The sequence below is a fragment of the Enoplosus armatus genome, chromosome 21, assembly GCF_043641665.1.
Source record: "Enoplosus armatus isolate fEnoArm2 chromosome 21, fEnoArm2.hap1, whole genome shotgun sequence".
NCBI classification, from domain to species: Eukaryota; Metazoa; Chordata; class Actinopteri; order Centrarchiformes; family Enoplosidae; genus Enoplosus; species Enoplosus armatus.
In genome coordinates this window covers 11,291,115-11,312,925 of record NC_092200.1, presented here as the reverse complement: position 1 = coordinate 11,312,925, position 21,811 = coordinate 11,291,115, and the positions used below count along the sequence as shown (strand labels likewise).

General features: G+C 42.5%; 1 protein-coding gene across 1 annotated transcript in view; it reads right to left on the bottom strand.

Moving 5' to 3' along the window:
- Nucleotides 1-3,322: 3,322 nt before the first annotated feature.
- Nucleotides 3,323-21,811, bottom strand: part of sema5a (sema domain, seven thrombospondin repeats (type 1 and type 1-like), transmembrane domain (TM) and short cytoplasmic domain, (semaphorin) 5A) — an 82,169-nt gene continuing 63,680 nt past the window's right edge. Inside the window, exons 16-21 of the mRNA XM_070928102.1 lie at nt 13,612-13,821; nt 11,297-11,467; nt 10,900-11,055; nt 9,035-9,079; nt 7,507-7,718; nt 3,323-3,448 (exon numbers count right to left, since the gene is read on the bottom strand). Coding sequence (XP_070784203.1) covers nt 3,329-3,448; nt 7,507-7,718; nt 9,035-9,079; nt 10,900-11,055; nt 11,297-11,467; nt 13,612-13,821 — 914 coding nt within the window. The 3' untranslated portion in view covers nt 3,323-3,328. The remainder of the gene's footprint in view (nt 3,449-7,506; nt 7,719-9,034; nt 9,080-10,899; nt 11,056-11,296; nt 11,468-13,611; nt 13,822-21,811) is intronic.

The window sequence follows — 21,811 nt, the reverse complement described above, 5'->3', positions numbered from 1 at the left end:
GCTGAGAGGCCGGTCTAAAGCATGGTGATCCATGTGCAGGAGAGAGAGTCTGCTCTCGAGAGGAAAAAGAGGTGTTTAATGGGATGTTCACGCTCTGTTACCTGCCTGACAGGAACAATCTCACTCACTCACCTTGTTTGCCACTCAGAGGCCTCTGTATACAGGCTGCTAATTAACAGAGCTCCTGAATGCTTTATGAGCAAAATGGTTACATGCACAGAGAAGCCTGGCTCATATTTGGAGAAAGCTATTTATGGTAAATGCATTTTGTATTCAAATCACACCATAAGGGTATCAATCAAACAAATATACAGAAAATAAGCATGGAAGCAGAGCTTTCACAGTCTAGATAGGATGTTTATGGGTCAACATGTTTATCAATATTGTCATATACTAGAGACTGCGTTAGGACTAATCGTGAGCTTATCAAGGATAATGAGAAGTTATATTTATACACATCAAGACATTCATATTCCATCTGGAGTATATGGAGTAGTAAATTTAAAGCAAGGCTGAGCGGCAGCGCTGTATCCAGGTCTTATCATACATCCATGAGGATGCATCCTCTGGGAACCATGAACCAAATTTTGCAGACATCCATCCATTAAATGTTGAGATATTTCACTGGGTAAGTGAAAACTTTGACCTGTTGGTGGCGCTAGAGGAAAGGTCAAGGGATCACCATTCATCCTCTAGGGTCCATGAATGTCTGCACAGCACTTTATGGCGATCCATCCAGTAGTTATTGAGTTATTTCAGGCTGGACCAAAGTGGCTGTCTGACCCACATTGCTGTTGCCATTTCAATAAAACCACACACGCCTACATAAACAAGACACAGATTGTAGTCCGTCTCATCCTGAAAGTCACGACTCATGACACTTTGACTTCTTTATTCACATGCGAGCACTCACACACTCAGTTTCTCTGACAGGCACAAGCCCTGCTCTTGTGACCTTTGGCTGTGACCTTTGGCAGTCCCTAAATGCCACATTGGGAAAGTCATTTATAGTCCTCGGCCCTGCTGTCAAAGTGGAATGTCACATGTGTCTGAGTGACTATGAGCTGCACAGCTCACGTTGCTGGCGGAATGATGAAAGCGCTGAAGAAAGCTCCAGCACTCCTCTGCTGGCTTTAGATGTGTGTGTGTGTGTGTGCAGGAAATGTACATTATGTGTGCATCCAGTAATGAATCATCAATCAAGGTTTGGTGAGGTCAAACAAATGGGCTGTTTTATTCAAAATGCACGGAAATTAATGCATTTGCAGCTGCTCACACCACTTTTCCAAACTTTAACACACACTTGCACATACACCCACTGTTCTCTAGCCCTCTTCAGTACATGTGCACATACAGTACAACCATCTGTGTGTCAGTTGCTGCATTGCTTTCTCAGGTAAGAATGAAGTCAAGGTAGAGAGATTGATTCTCTGGAGCCAGACAGCGCTGGGCCGTACGCACATTGGGCTGCATCAGCACTCCCCCCACCCCGCCTCCAACCAACCAAACAGCGGGGTGATTAATAACACCCCCTCCATTACCCTCTGCACACAGATGGGACGTCAGGTTGAAGGTTGATGAAGAACAGCGCTGTGTGTGGTGTTACACCCCAACATACAGATTACAGTTTGGACTTCAGACAGAGCCCCCCTTCCACCTTTACCCTACTGCCTCCTGCGATTTGTATCATTCAAGTATCCTTCCACTGCAGCTGATGCCATTTGTCACTGCAGGGCACGGATGAAAACTCCTTTAAAAAACGAGTGGGGGGGGGGGGGGGGGGGGGTCTTCTACTCTGGTTTTGAGTGATTTATGAAGCCCTAGTGTGTGCTCATGGTGCTGTGGTTTTACAGTGTTTTGCTGGAGGAATATCAGAGTCTCCAAAGTCGTCACTGGACAGAGGTGTCTCACACTTGGCTCCCACTACATCGTTCATTCATAAGAGCCAGAGAGAAAACGTAGTGAGATCGAAGGCATCAAATGAGATTGTAAAGAAAAATGAATCTGTATAACTCATACTCTGACAAGTCTGTTGTGTACGAAGCAGTTTTTAATTTATGCACAGTAACACAAGCAAACATGTAAAAAGAGTTAGTTGCAACTGAACCATTGAATAACCTAATATTTGGTTATACACTCCGAACAGAAATATGTCAACTTGATGACTGGATTTCATCTTATAGTATATGGGTAGCACTCCAGTTGGGGTTCAGGAGAACAGCATTTGCTACGCTCCGTCTGTACAGTAAATGCCATTAACATCCTGCTCTCACAAATACATATTTAACTCCGAAGCAAAAGGAATAGCGAACACTATCAAAATTCAAAAACATTATTTTTTTTTACAAAAAATATAAAAAGTACGGTGACAAAGACTGAACTTGATGCAGGCTGATATGGATACTCCGGATTACGTTTCAGAATGCACATAAACTTTTTTTCTTTTCAAAAAGAAATGTTTTATTCTTTAAACACTTGAGACATTGAATAAATGTATTTAGAAAATACTACAGACATAGGCTTCAAACTTAACTTCCTGTACAAAACATATGTACCTTTAAAAGCAAAAAAATAAAGACGAGAAAACAAACTTTACACTGAAGGTTCAATCACTGCTAGCTGCTAGAGCCTGTAACAGAAAAAAACAAAAAAGTGGACAAACGTGACCACAGACTTCAAATATCTACATCCTGATTCTAGGACTGGTACTGGATTTTGATCCATCTGGAGATTTCTGCAGCAGTAAATGGTAAAAGCCATCAGGCATCACCACAGTCTTTGTTGTTACGACTTCCATAAACCAGTCCCGAACCTACGACCAGCAAAAACGCTGCTTGCAAGTCCCCAAACCATGGAATGCGATCAACCATGCAAAAAGAAACAGAACGGCAGAGAAAACACATCAGATGAAGTCATGCAAAGCAGTTTTTGTGGTAATTTCCCACCATTACAAATACAGGTCTTTTTTTTAGAGGCATCACAGGAAAGTTAAAAGGGATCACATCAGACCCACAGTCTTTGAGTTGAGTTCTTATTTTTCCCTTTTTGTCCACATTGGGGAAATCCAGTTGTCCGTTTCTCAGTGAGAGTTTAGCTTTCCAAGTGTACCCCAAGGCACCTGAGAGAAAGTGGGCGTTTCCCTCTGTTGGCAACACTGTGTGTCTGTGTTTTCATTACATACCAGCTGCCATAGAGTCTCAGAGTGGGACTATCCCACGCATGGTGTCACGAATCTCAATACAAAGCACAAAGAAAAGAATACAGTCAAAATGGATGATAGGGTTGGTGTTCCCTCTATGGTATGGAGTCTGAACTGCAGAATCGAGGGTTAATAGTCATCGTAGGTGTTGAGGTCGGTGAAGTATGCGTTGGTGTAGGTCTTCCCGGCAAGCTGTGGGTTGAAGTACTTATTTCTTTCCTCCAGAATCAGATTGTTTTTGTTGAAGGCCTGTGGATAAAGATGGAGAGGAGAAAGAGAGGGGAGTCAGTACAGACTTGTTTGCGACACATGGATCAAGTGATTATTCAGCACAGATGGCGAGGCAAAAGCAAATCCATCTAGCCCCCCCCCCCCCACCAAAAAAAAGCAGCAACACAAATCAATAGTATACGGAAGCTCTGAGAGGTCATTCTGGTGATCCCTTTTTGAAGTTTCCTGTGTTTATGACTTGAGAACAGGTGAAAAAAGGTTTTGCAGGATAATCTTTCTTTAAGTCCCTTACTTTTATTTCATCTGTGAAAATACAAAGTTTTCGCAGGATCTGTAACTTCTAAGTGCACCACTACCCCCTCTAAGTAGGACTAAAAGCATTGGTGTTTTCTTCCAGGTGAGTTTTAATTCCTCCATTCACTCTCTCACACTGTATATTAGCAGATTAGTGCTGATTAAAATATATTTCAAGCCAAAAGAAAGACACAAATGTTACATTACTTGCTAACACACAATATACAGCATGTACCGTGTTTTCAAAACTATTTTTTCACCTATTTTCACAAATGAAAATAAAAAAGAATTAAGGAACTTACAATTATTATCCTGTTCTTAAGTCATATAGATAGGAGAGAAAATGCTTTTTAAAAAAGGGATCACTAGAAGTTTTTTTTCTCACTTGCCTCTTACGGTTTCCGTAATGGGAGGCCGCTCTGTGAATGAGACATACATTCACAGAGCAAGGTCAAAGCGTTTGCAAACAGGCTGGAAAAATGATAAGCCACCACAGGGCTGAATAATTTTGATGCGCGTCCGTATGTCCACCTCTGTCATCTCTAATACCCAGCATCAGCAGTTTTTATGGCCCTCGGACTGTTGGTCCTCTAGGACAATCTACGCCATAAAAATCGATCAAAAGAGGGTCTCTTTTCTGTTAAACAATAAGGAAGAGCCATGGGGGCATCTTCTCTGTCCCTGTGTGACATAGTAAACATGGAATGAGCTTCTGATGTGGTGCTCAATACAACATCAGCAATTTGGCAAATGGATGTGTTCATATGCAGTCTGTTGTAGAGAGTGTGTGCTGGGAGTCCCTTGGGGCAGTGTAATTGAACACTTGATGATGCTGCATTTGCAGTTGATGGATGTTTCGACTGACACTGATAGGGAACAAGCGCTGTGGACAAAAACTCATATATTTTGTTTCTTTCCCAATATGTGATTTGCACACAAAGGGAATGTAATCAACACTCCCGCAGCACCAGAGACGGTTATGTGTCTCTGCAGGTGGCCCCATGGCTGCTTTTAAACATCTGTGCTGCGATGCTTGTTAGCATCATCTACTTTGTCTTCTTGCCTTAAACCTCTTTAATTGGCTGAAGAATGATTACATTTGAGTTTTTGGCGCAGTAAACAAAATTTGCTTAAATTATGAAGTGGCATTAGTGACAGAGAGGCAACAGAGGAGCATAGTGAAACAGCATCACAATGAATTTTTTTCCACAACCCATCAAATCAAACCATCAAGAGGACAAAACAAGAAAGACAAACATGAAAAAAACATGCAAATGGAGGCACTTGTTGAAAGAGAACAATAAGGGAAGGATACACTGCCTTCTCACAAGCCGGGAGGGAGAAGGGGAGGGGAGGGGGGGTCGTGATGGAGGGATGAAGGGGTCTGAGCAGAGAAAGAGAAACTAGAGGCTGTACTCCAACCTGCCACACACAGGAAGTGCCACAGGAAGTGGAAGGGCGGGGCACGTTGGGAAAGAGGAAGTAGTAGTGGTTGGGGTCAAAGAGTTGTTGGGGGGGTCAAGAGGCGGGATGTTGTAGAGGTCAGAGGTCAGTGGTTAGTAGAAAATCTCCAGGCCACGCATGGACACCCCCATGTTAGCAGAGAGAGGCTGGTGCATGGCGGGGTCGTCCAAGGGCAAGAGTACCGACACATCTGGCTGCAAGGAGGAGAGGAATGGGCAAGAGTCATCCTCAAAGAAACTCTAAGGCCATATTCTGTTGTACAGGAAGCCTGGAAATATGATAAACTGCACATAAAACTACAGCTGAATGGTGACTTAGGCCTGTGATCATAAACTAGCCTGCTGGAAACACTCCAGTTGGCCAAGAAGCCAGTATCTATGATACATTGTGCATACTAATAATGACTAATGTGTCATCAACATCAGGATTTGAGCCAAAAAATATGGCATCAGGTGTTTATCATTCCTTCCTACAAACGCTCAAAGGAGGAATATTATGGTTTTGCACACTTAATGGTTGAAAATTCACTGCAACATCCAAACCGGGTGGGCTCAGTGAGTGAGGGTTGGAGGCAGAATGTGCTTTTGGAAAATTAGACAGTGTTCATTTGTCATGCAGCTCCTTTTGTATTTTCACGTGGACTGTCTATATTCATATCCGCCTCTATCTGTAATAGAACTAACTGAATTATGCTCTCTGCTCCCGACTCTAATTGCATGACAGATGAACGCTCCTCACACCTTTATTCCACAGTGAAATTACATTCGGAGACATTTGCTCCAAGCCAAAGGATCTGTTCTCTCTGTGGCAGTTTTACAAAACATTTTCATATCTGTGAAGTAGTTCTGCAAACAGAGATCCAGGTATCCACTTAGTTTATAATATATTGAAGACTTCCTCTGAGAGAATAGAGGATATCAAACACAAACGAAAAGAAAACCTGCCTAAAAATTTGCTGACTTATCAGCATTACAGTGAAATCAAGTTGACTATACTACTTAGTGTGAGTGTCAGTGTAAAAGATTACCAGTTGGCTAAACCCCTCCTCTGAACAGCAATTGTCCAGTCATAGACTTAGCTTTGAATTTCTCTACATCTTCAAGTGATACTAATAAAAGTGTATTGAGTTTGTCTGCAGCTGCAAAGCTAAACATGGCTATGTTTGAACAAAATAACATGTCTTACATTATTCCTTATCATACTTAAAATACTCGGACTAACTAGCTGTACACTGCAATACAAAAACAAAGCTGTCTTCTACATGGATCATCAACTCGTGGGGATGGTGACTTTTTGTCTAAGACACATGCTTCAAAAATTACTCAAATCTGCCACTGTTATTATTGTAAACTGCACACCTGTCGTGTGAGAATGGAAAGGCATAGCAACAGTAACTACAGTAAGGGGGGCAGGGCTTAGCAAATGGTCAAGCTTAGCATCTCTACAACTAATGATTGCCGTGTAGTCTTGCATATCCACTAGCTGCTTATCAGCAGGAAGACCAATCAGTGCCACAAGTTTTAAGTGGCCAGCCAATGTAATTTGTAAGACTTGAGGCAAATTCCATTTTGGTATAAAATCATGATACCAGATTCATTTCTTCTTAAGCTCCTTTTTAGGCTAAAAAATGCACAAGTGTTAAAGAGTGTTAAAGTGGTTGAAACGCCCTTTAATACAGAGCACTGGGAATCCTTGAAAAAAGCCCAGCTGGAGCAAGGAGTAGCTGTGGACAAGCACTAATCAGCAGCTCAGTCTGGCACTAAAGGCCTGATGTATCAGTGGATAAGAGGCTGTTTGTACCATGAGGATCTGGCTGGATCTCTGTTTCTGGCTCTGGTGCATCCGACTGTCTGCAATTTAGGGTGCGATAATGACACAAAGAACCCGTCTAAGTAGGGAAACGTGCAGATGCAGAGCGCCTTCGCTGAGTGCCTACCCACGCACCGATAAGTAATTGCATTAGTATGTTATGAGAAAGCAGTGTATGACCACTGACACAGAACAAAGTCACACACTGAGACACACAGCAGAGGAGCACACGGAGAGGAGATGTACGCACAACTGCAGATCTGTTACACGACTAGAGAGTGTCAGCGCACGACAGGAGGTGGTGTGACAGTGAGAGTCATGCAGTAAGAAGTGCATTTAATCACAAGTGACGCTGGAGGAAGACGCAAACCGTTGCTCACTGACTCGGAGTGGGAGTGTGACATCAATTGATTAAGACAAACAGTAAGGAAATGTTACAAACTGCTGCTTTGCCTCTACACATCCGGACATCTGTCATCAAGTGTGTCAGTGCAAACCTGCCCACAGACCTTGATGGCTTCCACCGAGTCGTATTTGTCCAGCTTGTTGATGTGGTTGGTGATGCTGGTGTTGAGCGGGGCTGCCGATATGGGGTGGATGACGGTGGCGTCATGCGACTGCTGCTGGTAGCGCTGGCAGTACGAGTAGACGAGCAGGGTGACCAGGCAGCCGAGGATGGAGCTGCTGAGCCCCACGGCGATCATGTGGAAGAGGTTGAAGTCTGAAGGAAGACAGGGAGGGAGGAGAAGGAGGATGGGGGTAATTCTCTGTCAGTTCACACAAGTGGAAGTGGTAATGGAAGCTGCAATTTATATGGTAATGATGGAGTATTCAGCAATAAAGATAACTCCTTTGGACTGTTGAAGAAAATAAAGAATACTGCTTTTTGTTTTCTCTGTCTTCAGTTTTTGTGTTCTTACTGTGTTTTAGAGGAACCTGCTGCATATGAAGAAGATGAAAGAAGTGTCGTATTTATATCTGGCATTAACGTGCAACTGTCACCTAGACATTGTACACCTCGGCTATAATTACAGTAAGAAATTGTCAGCTGTCAAATATAAATCCAACCTTATTTACATTTCGAATTCTTCTGTGTGATAAAAAAAAGAAATAAAAGAATATTGAATGCTGTTTTCTGTATTTTTATATACTTCTATATCAAGCAATTAGCAATTGATACATGATTTAATTAGTCATTAGTACTTTTTAAATAATTGATATGCTGCACTAGTTTCAGTATTATTAATGCATATCCCTACTGAACATGTTTCATGGATAGAGACATAAATCAGCGACAGTTTGATCAGTCACAAACTAAACTATTTTATCAAGAGCATTGTCCTCTACTGGCTTTTATTTATGCTAAAAACATCATATAGGAGAGAACAATAGTTTGTTTGTTTAGGCCCGAGCAGCGTCTGCATGCTGCAGAACTCCCTCTCACACACTCACACAGCCTCCAACAAGCTGAACAATGATAGTAAGAGCAGCCTGTGATGCAAAACTCAGGGCACAAAAGGTTCTTAAAGCCTCGCTTCTCCTCATGCAGCTTATTGCTGTGGGCGCAGCGTGCCTGCTGAAGCCAACTTATATGAGTCTATCTGCATTTTTATCAACTCGGAGCGTTCTCCTGATTTTATTGATTCACTAAAACTCCAACTGTCACCGTGGAAATTATAGTGTTTTGGTCACCATGGTGGGTTTTCCAGAACTAGGATTTTACTGTATAGATGAAGTAGATTACAGTTATATAAGACAGCAACATAAGCAGAGGTGTTGTCTACTATGCTGCCCTTAAGATGGCGTTATTCTTTTTGGGGGGAAATTAAATTTATGGCTTGAGGAGTGTGGTGCATTTAACACAGTGCATCTTTGACTCTCTCCAGATATGATCAGATCACCATGTATCTTAAGCGTGTTTACAGCTGTATTTATATGCCGTTACGCAGCAAAGATGCTGTACATGTGCAATGTCAGGTGTTGTATTCCCCTTTCTCTCTCTTACACACACACACACACACACACACTAAAAGTTACCTCCACAGCGCCTCTCCTCCTGGCTGGAGCGTGCAATCGAGACTTCTGATAAAGGAGAAGAAACAGCGAAAGGCAGCAGAATTAGTGCTAAAAACACCATATACACCCCTGTTAGCATGACAAATTGTACCCTTGAAGGTGAGCGTGGAGATGAAAGCTTTACTCAATATGAAACAGATTATCGTAAAAACTCCAAGAGCTAATCACGGCTGTGGCACCTGGAGTGGTTCATGAAAAGTATCAGGTCTCATTAAAGGAAATGAAGTACAAGACGTTGCTAATGAATCTTAATGGACTACCTTTCCCATTAAAGGGGATGGATGATAAGGTATAAAGGCAAATGGGTGATTCTATAAAGACCTGTGAAGGGTTTTCATGACTATTATACCCCTGCTAATTAATACAGAAAGGTTACAAGTTTATCTTTCAATCAAATGTTTATTCTATCTATTACTTAATGATTCCTTAAGTTTAAGAACTCCAGGCCTCTACCCATGAATATCTAACTTTTTCCCAATATATACACATATTTCATAGCAGTTGCAGTGTTCGCAGTGAATAACATCAGCATCCTCTGTTAAAGGGAGGAGTTTTAATGATCCCTGTGTAGCAGAGATCAATGCTCTGGGGTATCTCGCATTAGTGGCTGCCAAAAGGGAGATGCCTGTCTAAGCAAATATCAATACTAATGGTGTGTGTGAGATATGTGCAAGTCTATATATATTTAGGTTTTAGAAGGACTTTCTGAACTTTCAGTCTTTCAGAAAGAGATTAAAAAGGTGTTCAACTGACCGCTTGCTGAACCTCTGCCCCGAACAGTTATAGTCTTATTGTAGCTTAGCAACCGTAACTAACGCCATATGCTAAAGTGGTGTGAATGGGGCTGTCATAAGAGTGATTCTTGGCATTTAAAGAGGTTGGAGGGTTTTATAATCTTTCCAAAACCAAACACGAGCAAAAGCGTAAGTTAAGGAACAGGGTGTTATTACTTTTGCTGAGGGAAGAGTTAGTGTGACTTTTTTGGGAGAGCAGGGGAGAGTCTTCATTTCTTATTATCTCCTCTTACTCCATACGCCTTTTTTATTTTATTCCTACAACTTTACAAGGTGCTCGTTTTAAAACCAGTATGCCAAGTCAATCCCCAATCTGCCTGTGTGGAATCAATAAAGTGTATCTTATGTTATCTTACCAGTTCTATAAAAAACCTCACATGTAGTTAATTAAGTAGAGTTGACATTTAAGAAATTATTGCATTGTTAACAAACAACAGAAAAGCTCCCACAGAGTATCATCTTGCACTTGCAATTACTCTAGAAAAAGGTGGCATTATCAAAGGGCAAACTATCACTTCAACATGGATGCCAGAAAATAGTCGAGAAACAATGGAAATGCTTGAACGAGCAGGTACAGAAAACAGCTTCCAACATTCGAAAAAAAGTAAAACTGCTGGTGTAAGTGCTTTTTGCATGGCCTGACAAGACTCCTAGGCTCATAATGAAACTAATATAGCAGCAGAGTTGTTGGAGTGAGTAGGGAGACAGCCCTTAAGTGTAGCACCCAGGTTCACGCCCCCATGTAATCACCTGCCGCACTCAGGAGTCCTTGAGCAAGACTCTAATCCCGACCATCCCCAAAAGGGCTGCCCTGTCGCTGAACCTGACCTCCGACCTGAGACGAGTCCCTTAGAGGGATCAATATCGTATTTCATTATCACAGGATTCTTGGAAATGAACTGAATTACCGCTGTGGGCATATGGTGGTGGGTGGTGCAGAATGAGTGTGTGCGCTCTCAAAGTTGTGTGTTAAGTCATGGATGAGTGCCCAAGACTTTCCTAAAGAGAAGAAGCCTGTGTGTGTGTGATCACCTGGTATAAAATTGGAGTCAGGAGAGCATGGCCTGGTCTCGCTGTTGTTTCCTGAGCACTGGTTTCCAGTGGGAAACAGGACATCGCAGTGACGCACGCGCATCTGGGCCCCGTTGGAGTCACAGTGGGACCACTCGGACCAGCTGGACCAGCTCTCTGTAAATGGCAATGACAGTATATCTCACAGCCTGTCCAGTGTGTGTCCATATATGTGTGCGTGCATGAGCTGTGTGTGCCCTCAGCTGGATATTAGTCATGCATGAGTGCCGTCTGAGGGGCCGAGAGACTTAAGAAAATAAGCAATGAACCTGTGATGGATTGGTGGCCGAGTCAGAGCCCTAAGCTGCTAATCACTGAGGTGATGTGTGTGTGTGTGTGTGTGTGTGTGTGTGGGTACCTGGACAGGCTTGTGTGTTGCACAGCGCCTCCTCAGTGTGCAGGCCCAGGCAGATGTCCCCTCCGTAAGCTGGCGGGGGGTTGCTGCAGGTGCGTGTCCTCATGTAGTGTCCCCCTCCACACGTCACAGAGCACTTGGACCATGAAGACCAGCACGACCAGCTGCCGTCCACTAAACCCAGGACATTAGCGTCACATTGTTTATGTTAATGCTAAAGAACTGCAGGATTATATTACTTTAAACATATTGTATGTCTGTAATTGTAAGGACAGAAGGTAGTAGTCACTACATTTCACAGTCTCTTGTTTTCTAGGAGAATATTCCATGACATTTGTGCTTTCGTGTTTACCAGGATTTAGGTTCCAGGTCATTTCAAAAGACAATTTCCTTTCAACAACAAGTGATTGGAAGTCATTCCAAGCCATTTCAAACAGCGATGCGTGACGCGTGCTTGTGCGTGTGAGAGAGAGTGTTTTGAAGAGACGGGAAGCTGTTACAGCAAATGCCTGACCCCCCCTCCCAACTCCCCGGACTCAACAATCTCTCCTCTGATTAATAAAGATAAATGAAGCATTGCAATCCGCCGTTGTTGTTCCTCTCTTCATGTGGTGCCAAGTGGCAAACAACAGGCGTCTAAAAACACGTGTAAATTCACAACAGTATCAGCACACAAAGAAGACATAAAGAGATGAACAGAGAGAGAGAAGGAAGTGTGGGAGGGATGAAAAGAGAGGAGGAAGAAGAGCAATAAAATGGAGGCAATCTTTGGCCATGAATCAGAGGCAAACATCCTTGTGGTCAATCATTTGGATGAAACCTTACTTCATTGTGGCAGAGAGATATTCCCCTTTCGGAACCACTTGTGAATTGCTTTTAAAGACCTGCTGATGGCTGGCAGCACAGTGCAGGTAATTGAAGTTGCCGATGCTTTTTGTCATCTCAGTGTAATTTCTCTATCACAAAGTGACACATCAGTCGATTCCTGGCCCTCGATGACGGATCGTCTCATCTCGGGCGCAGACGTAAGGCAAAACACGGATTCATTTGTTTCCAACCAGATGGATGGAAGGCATAACACCTTTTCTCTCTCCTTCTCCTTCACAGTGCACGAACGCATTTAAAAAGCACTGGATTAGCCATGGGAGGATTACAATTGGTCTGCCGGCACGGTCTGCCTGCCTCAAAATAATATCTCACTTTCAGAGGGGTGCTAATTGAGTATGCATTAGTATTCATTGCTACTCAGGCTGGGTTAAGTCGGTTCCTTTGGGGGATAGGGGTGCTGGGAGTTGTTCATCAACATATTGTAGCTATGGTATTATCACACTCAACAGAATAGGTGTACTACATGTATTAGCATAATGATGCTGCGCAAGAAAATCAAAGTGCGTTCACTCTACGTTTTTCTAGGGGGAACACTTGTGGCAGCCATACAAGCAGAGCCCTCCTGAATGAAGCAAATCTGATGCTCTCAGATCCATCCAAAGTCTTCATCTGAGCTCGCAGCTGATAAAAGCTTACCCTATTAGCGACTGTGCTAAAGCTGTTGGGAGCTGAATGCATGAATTAACAGGCTGTAAAAATAGTATCGATGGCCGTTCACTCAGCAGCTATGAAGACAGATTGCGGCTGCTGAAGATGACACACAGATCTAGGCTTTTAGTGGGCTACCTAAGCCCTACTCCAGGGGCCTTGATTAATAATCATCTGAGACAACGTCCTGCTTGTCTGCATGGCGCCTGTGCTGGATACCAGGTGTGCTTTATGCCAAACTAAGCACTGGATTTCCATTTAGACAGCTTACTTCCCTTGTCAGACAGAGTATTCTTTTAATTAGAAAGCTTCCTCTCACCGTCTTCCGCTAGAGGAGTGTTGAAAATGCATTGTCTCAGGGCTTTTCACAACAGAATAAGGCCTCCCATAGCTGGCAGCATAATTACCCAGCAATGTAATTACATACTGGAGTGCCAGAGGGATTGTCTCTTTGATTCCTGGTGTAAATTGGGGTCTTCGTCACACCTCTTATCTGCAACTGATTTCTTTTGTAGTTCCTGATGATTTGGTAAGTCACTGCAATTCTTTATCCATTAATCAAGGAAAAACATAGCTGGAGTCTGGTGTGGAGTAGTGTGTATTTATCTGAGTGAAAAGGAGAGCTGGCAAAGTAACTGACTTCTGGTCTTGTAAATGTTCTTTTCTCTGTGTGTCCTCTGTTTATTGTGACCATAGTGTTTGTGTATGTATCATGTGTGTATCATATGTGTCTCTGCAAATAAAACTGGCTTGTAGCATGTGTATATGTGTGCGTTCCTTACCTGGACAAGGGGTGATGTTACACTCCTGATACTCCTGTGCTGCCCCCAAGCAGGTCTGACCTCCGTACTTGGGCTCTGGGTTACTGCAGGTCCTCTTCCGGCTGCGGATTCCCCGGCTGCAGTCTCTGCTACACTGGGCCCAGGAACTCCAGGACGACCAGCCACCATTCACTGTGTGGCCTGAGATCCTCCCGAGACGAAGAACCTCTCCTGTTGGGAATAGAGTGGGGACAACATAAAACATGAGGCTATTGTCAAAAAAACTACTGTATGTCATGTCTGTGGTATTGTTAGTTTTTCCTCAGCATTAAGACAACATTTCCTGCTGTTTTCTATAAGAAAGCAGATGATACTTGTCCTCCCTTCCTGGCATCACTCTGTGAATTTGTTTTGAAGAGGAGGAAGAGGGTCAACAGCAGCTCATAACAACAGTGCCTTTACTCTACAGCTTTTACAGTATCTCTTAAAGCTTCGGCTTGATTTGTGCTGAAATAACAGTGTCCACCTCATGCTTTGTCTTGTTACTAAGTTATTTTGTGCTGCAAAGCAATCCAAAAGATTTTATTAAAAATCAACAGGTGGAACACCATGTGAATACAGTGTAGAGGCTCAGAGGCGCTGTCAATATGAAGTTCTGTCTGTTTTCTAAATGATATCTGAAATTATACTGATGTCTTAGGTATATAGAAACACAAAGGCCAATTCATTCATTCAAGATCATTTTCAGTAGCCTTGGGAGTGGCACGGCTCTAGCTGCCTCCATGTTAGCAAGCATGGCTGTAGACTTAGTCTTGTTTGTTTTTAATTCTGTACTTCAGTGTTTTCTATTTCAAATATTGTACTCGTGGTACTGTTGCCACGCAGCAAAAGAAAAGACAGGGTAAAAGATCACACAAGAAAATGGAGCAGCAGCAGATAAATCCAGTACAGACAGATGGATTGATTCCACACTGATGGCGTCAGAAATCAGCTGCACAAACGCAATCCATCATTTAACTCTTCACAGACCTCTTGTCATTCTCTAAAAGATGGATCCAGTGAGAGCCGAGTGCGTCCTGTCAACACGTAAACGCGCCCCCTCATCAAACAACATCAGGTGACTAATCTGTGTATTCTCATCTGGAATGAGTCGAAATAGAGGATTCCTAATGAAATATGAAACTGTGATTTCTATTAAACTATAATTACTGCATGCATTAATCAGCGCCGTGGAAAAGAAGCAGAATGAGCAGAGAGAGAGAAAGCTTCTGGCCTTTTTGAATGAAAAGAGTGAACTTATTGGTTTGAGGGAATGATTATCACCTCCAATGAAATTACAGTCACTGTCCAAGCACTTCTCCGATGATTCACTCATTCGACAAACTGGGTTATTATCTAGTGTTTCAGATAACAATGGAAGACTTCATTTTGTGTCTGTGCTTCTTCTGTTTTGTGTCATTCTGCACTTGGTTTCATTCGGCTCTTTCAGTCTCTCTCTCTCTCTCTCTCTCTCTCTCTTTGCCTTTTAAAGGAAAGAAGGGGGAGTATTCTTTTGTGTTTTTGAAAGAGACGGAAGAATCACATCTGGATCGTGAGTCTAAACCACTCGACCATGCCACAGCAACCTTCCTTTATTTGTCCTTACAATGTCTTTCTTTATCTTTTTTCTTTATGATCACTATCTCATCTATGTTGCTCACTGCCTCTCTCTCTTCTTCTCTGTCTGTCTTTCCCATTAACTATCTCTTGCTTATTGTCTCCCACTCGCTCTCCCTCTCTCTGTCCTCCAACCTGGCCTCGCTGTTTTGTCAGCGTGCTCTCTTCACTAATGCTTAGTGTGGCACGGCTGCTTTGTATTCTCAGGGAGAGGACAGTGTGTTTACCTTGCCGGAATCCTCGACCTCTTCATAACTACGGCCGACCTTGGCAATGCACAGGCCGACTCACCATGGCATCAAGCTGGTGTGAGTGTTGACAGGCCCGTTGAGGCTCCCGCTCGTTATCGATTCTGAGCAGGCAGTGGCACGGACAGTCCCGCCTGCCACTGTGACCCATAGTCTTTATCTAGCCCTCTGTAGCCCAAGAGACTGGACTGCTCGGCTCTAAAGGCAATGGAGTGCTTTATAATCAACCTCTCATACATGCAAACACGTGCATACACATAACAAGAGCCTAATCTGGTCACACACACGTCCATGCACACACTAAAACAGGTATGTACAAATGAAAACTTGGACACTTAATTATGCTAGTGCCCACTATACACACGCTGTGCTCTCTTTGCTTGCTCAAGCTTTCGCCTGAGATTGCTCTGATGCACTGTGAGTATTGTTAATGCTACTTCACAGGGGCGGCCCTCCCGTCGCCAAAACAAACAGCGTGGTGCCCTCCCTCTCAAATAGTAGTGACTGGATCTATCGATCCGCACAAGAACCACACACACCCGGAGAGAATTAATCCTCAGTCTCCTGACGAGCTGCACTGAGCCAAAACTAAGAAGGACACAGCGCAACATCCAACAGTCCCCACTGCAAAGAAACTAGGACATAAAAAAAGTTCCCTCCTCTCTCCCATTGCTCAACCTTACACCCTGCTCAAAGGCAAACTACACTGTAAACAAACGTATGAACTTCTGCTTGTGTGTGGGGAAAGGGAGGATTGGGGACTCTGTGAGGCCAAACAGACACGCAATGCCATGCAATCTAATGTGCTGTATAGGCAACTGTAAAGGCACTCAAACAGCCAAAGAAGTGAGAAGAAAGGAAGTAAGAAAAAGAGAGAGAGAGGCAGAGATGGAGACGGGATGACATCTGCAAGCCGGAGAGACAACTCTGCTTTGAAAGAGACATGATGGAGAGGTGGAAAAATCGCTAACCTTCAGCACTGAAGAGAGATGCACTGGCATGTGTGAACAAAGTTTTATCGACATCAGAGTAACACTGGACCACACTGAGAGGAGAAAAAAAAGCGCTTCTTCCAGACTGTCCTAGATTCAGAACTGCACACTTACTCCCCATTACTCTTCCTCCCTCCTCCTTTACTTTCCCTATCAGATCAGCAATGTCTCCCTGTGGAGGAACCAATTTCTTTGAATGTGTTTGTAGATATACTCCATATTTATATCTAAAAAAATGTATGGCTGTTTTTGGTCATGCCATATAAAAGCATAAAATGAGGGGCTCTGGTTGCTTACAGCATGACAGTACTCCCTGAGCTGTCCTGGGGTCTGCCAAGCGATGGTCGACCCAGAAACCCTCTAGAGGGATATCCTCATGGAAGAGCTTATTAAAAGTTTGTAAGGGGCGCAATTAAATCCCCCAACTCTGAAGAGCACGAGGAATCTGTGCACATGAACAGAAACACAGACGCACAAATAGCCAAGAACCAGGATACACATGCTAGCCTGATATGAGTATAGAGAGATACTGAATGTTACTGGATGTTTCGGGAATTCACTTGAGGCGAGGCTTGTGTGTTTGACACGTTTTTTAAAAGGAGGATGAAAGGCCCAACCTGCACCTTCAGTCTGTGGTGTCCTCTGCTGAAACACTGTCACTCCTCACTCCTAGGCTTTATTGTGGAGATTTATTGTACTGAAGGGGTTTTATTCACTGTCTGTCTGTAATGTTTGGGATTCAAGGACTGAAAGGACAATATCAGACCTACTACTAACATGAGCCATATTCGATTACTTTGTGACGTTTAATGTTAAAGGGGATTTGTAGTAGGTTAAACTCCAGTTCATGGTTGCATTTCTATACCATTTACTTCAAATCATGTACTGTTTCCATCACTGTCAAGATCTGACATCAGGAGTTTCAGCCAGCTGCCAAACAGCAACCTTTCAATGCAACAAAATAGCCAAACTCGTGTCATTGTTTTCACGACGTCTGTGTTTGCTTATTATTTATCTGGGGAGTTTGATTTTCTGACAATGTAACTTGGCATGATATGATTTTCAGCTTCTGGCTGACAATTTGCCCTTCAATGCGCCATCAAGGAGAGTGTTCAAAATGGTCCCCGCTGCTCCAAACTGCAACAATAACACAACTTTGACAAGAAAATTAAGGCAACTAAATGCTTACTGTGATGGATTACCTTCCACATGCAGGTTTCACCACACGTTGATGTTTATGCTGCGGTGAAATTAACTGAAATGAACAACTGGCTGGAAAGTGGAAAAACAGCCTAAAACTTTCTGGTATGTTGTAAAATTGTTGTAATGTAAAACCTGTATCTTTTTCAATGAAAAATTCCTCAGTATGAATTAGCTGTCGTTGAACTCGACCTTGGTACACTTGCACATAAGCGCTCATGACCGGCTTTTTGCTGTCTTTTTGTTTGAGTGTACTCGGCAGAAAAAGCAAATATCGAGATGGGAAATTCAAGACCAATTTCTCTCCATTTATCCCTCTTGCCAATACAATCACCGGTAACACAGAATACCAGCTGGTGCTGCTGGTGGTTTCAAGTGCCGTGTTTGTCATAATTGTAGGTTCTTTCAAAAGAATAAGCCAACTCCAACAACCTGAAATTGCCAACAAACAGTACATACAGTATTGATTTTTTTTTCCACTGAAGAAAACTTGCTTCCATCAAAGAAACAACCATTTCCTTCTTCTTGGTAATTTGAAGTACGACAGCACTGTACTCCACTCTGAGGTAACATACAATCTGATTGGTCAAAAAACAGCATCAAAGCGGGAAGTGAACCAATGTCAGAGAAGACGGGCCAAGACACGCTCATGACTAAGTCAGAATGTGTGAGACCAGAAGCTGATGAGAAGGTACCTTCAAAACCTTCTGTTAGGATGTTTTTAAGAGCTCAGAGCCATAATTTCATGCAGACACGTTGAGCAAGGAGTGGCTTTGTGCAAACAAAGTAGATGTTTTTCTGACAGGCAGTTGTGCTTTTTCATCGCCTATGCTGGTTTGCTAATTTGTTGACTCTATGTCGCCAAAATCTGTGCCACTCTGTCAGTGTCATATTGGGGGCAAAGGTGAAACAGGCAGGGTGTCATTGGCAGTCCAATGGTAACCTGCAAATCTGGTGTCAAGGATAATTGCAATAAGGTTGTGAACTCCATCTGACAGTAATCTGGGGGAGGGCATGGGTTACGGACTTAACTGAAGCATGACAGGCAGAGAAAGACATATAGGGAGATATCTTGACAGCTTAGTAAGAGCTACTGTATTTACTTTATTGCAATATAATCTGATGATAAAATTGTAATTGCGCATACGGTTATTGTGTACATCATTGTTTTTCAAAATAAAGCCACGTCCACACACATACTATTAATGGAGACTTGGCAAAGGTTCAACTAGGAAGACATTTTCTTTTTTATCAATGCAAGTCCGTGATTCTGTCCGTCAGACTTACTATTATTCAGCATGCCACCATCTCCCTTTTTGGAACATTAAACTGAGAGCTTCCATTTTCCGCCTACTGGCTTTACACTCCATCTCCACCATCACCAGCGTCTAGACTCCAGGGGGATCGTGCCCCGTCTTCTAACTTCAGGGGCCTTTATTTCATGAAGATGCTTCACAGTGATGGAGTCCAATATCAAAGACCATACAGGATGTGTGATAATGCAGTTCTCCTAATTAAAAAAATAGGAGAAAAGTGCCCTAATCTTTATTTAGCAAAATAAGGAATACATGTTAATCTCAATGAAAATATATATATCCCCCAAAATTTAGATGGCAAAAATTATTCAGAATTATTTTGGCCATCTATATTTACATATACTTGTATTATAATAGAAACAGGCATCTCAGGGACCAGACATGTGTTGTGTAACTTAACTCAACTGTGTGCTCACATCTTAGCTCAACTAGTTCTGTTTGTGTGCTGAGTGTTTGGAGAGGGAGCTGGACAGAAAAGCAGAAAGACAATAAGGATACTGGAATGGCTGTCATCCGTCAGAGGCGTCCCTCAGCACTGTCCTGTGTCTACTCAGTGTCTGCTCATGACATCCGTGCAGGAGAAACTAATCTGTCGCCCATGAGAAGGCCCTGGCCTTCATATCAGATCAGCTGAAGTGAAACACGTCACTACTGACACGCCACCGTTCCTCCATGGGAAAAAAATGAAGCCATCACTCACCGACAAAAGCCAGCAAAATTACAAACTCACAACCTTCTACAGAAATGTCTTTCATCTTTCCAGTGCTTTCTTTTCCCTCTGTGTGACTGCTTCTGTCTCTGTGAGATACAAATAGAAAAGAAACTGAGATGACTGCCTGATTTCAAAGCCTTTTTAACCTTGATATTATAACTGCTGCATCATAAAACTAGCGTGACTGGACTTTGAACTCATTCCCATTATGTAGAGATATTGATTAAATCAGGCAGGCATATCTGTTTCATAGACATATGGCATCACATAAGTCGTCATTTAAATTGACAGTTTGTGCGGTGGGCTGGCCTATGGCAGCAGAGACAAAGTGACTCATCACTGAGAAGTTTTTTAGTTGGAGGCTGACTTATGAAAGACAGGTAGCTGGTTTCCCTCCTGGTGGGCGGGTGAATTCCAGCTGTATGCAGACTACTGCATGCTGGCTTGTAACTGACTGTTCACAAAACCCAAACCCCTCCCTCGCAAATACACCTTTTCAGCTCTAACGTAAGCTAACGTAGTTAGCATGTCCTGCTACTAGCTTACCACTTCCAGTAGCAACCTGAGTGTTACTTCTAAAGCCAAGGAGCATATTATTAACTAACTACATTAATTTGTCAGGTTTAAAAAAAAACTACGACATCAGAGTTTATGGTAAGCTCTGCCCTGCTCTTCACTGGATTTGGGGAAGTTTATGCTCTGGCAGAAATACGTTATTCGTTTTTCCTTATTATACATATACTTAGACTAATTAACTCTACACTGCAATACAAAAACAGGATGACCCTGGTGATTACCGCAGCAATTTCTTTTAAAGGATTCTTGCTTTAAAATGAGTCAGGCATCATTTTCAACCAATTCATAGAGCTACCATTAATTAGCTGGCTAGTTACAGCTGATAAAATCTGCCCGTGACAGTTGTCATTTCAGTTGACGAACTCGCCGGTGACAAATGAGAAGCCTGCTTTTTGTCTCACTGAAATAAAAGACAAATAGTTTCAAAAATTACTGAGAAATTTCACTGGTACATCTGCTACCCATTATCACTGTAAACTGCATATGTGCCATATGAGAATTGAATGCTTAACAGTATGTAAGGGGGGGGCGGGGTTTAGCATGGTCATTTGCATCCATAATAATTAATTAATTAATTCCGCTACACTGTTCTGCCATCTATAGAGAAACGCATAATGTGATTAGGGCAGTGTGCAGGATATAGAATATGCAAAAACCAACTGCCTTGTGTGAACCACCTTGTAATATTAATTGTATATTAATGCAGTATTATATGATGACATACTGTATTAAAGACGTAATCATAATTTGCGGAAAAAGGAAAGCAATGTATTTTAAATCGCCTGTAGGATTTTCCTTCATGAACGTTTAAAAATACAAGTCTATACAGGGCAATTATGCAAATGATCAAATGTTTGGTTTTTCATTCAGGCATGTGAAATGTGATAAAAAGGAAAAATGGCTTCAAATGTTACAAGACTAATCACTGGGCGTACATGACAAGAGTGGTCTTTAAATCACTACAGATCTAAAGTAATTAACTCATCGCTATCATTAAGCCATGATCACTGATACGAGACAAGTCAGTATGTTATATAAAGGCTCATGGTAAATGCTTAGTTAAATCATATTTTCATAATTCATCTCTCATAATAAAGACAGATAGAGATCTTAATATGAGAGACATTGAGACACAAAGGGAAAAGATACGCTGATGGAGGTCGGGAAAGTCACTACCATATCTCAAACAACAATTTATTCTCTCCATTGACGGGGGGATTAATTCTCCATATCTGTGCATCACAGATGAGACTTCCAGGTGTGTGTCAATAACATGCGCCGCGTCTCTGAATACAATCCAAGTTGTCGAATGTCAGGTATATCTGATAGCTCTGAGGCAAAGCTACAAACACGGTGATATTCTGCCCAAGTAGGAGGAAACGAAGAACACATTACGTTTTAAAATAATGTAATACCTTTTTTTAGTAACGAGCAGCATAAAGGATTACAATATGAAAGACAGACTGCTGTGGGATGCGTTAGCTTAGCGCAAGGGCGGAAAGGTTTGGGGAAGTGGACAGT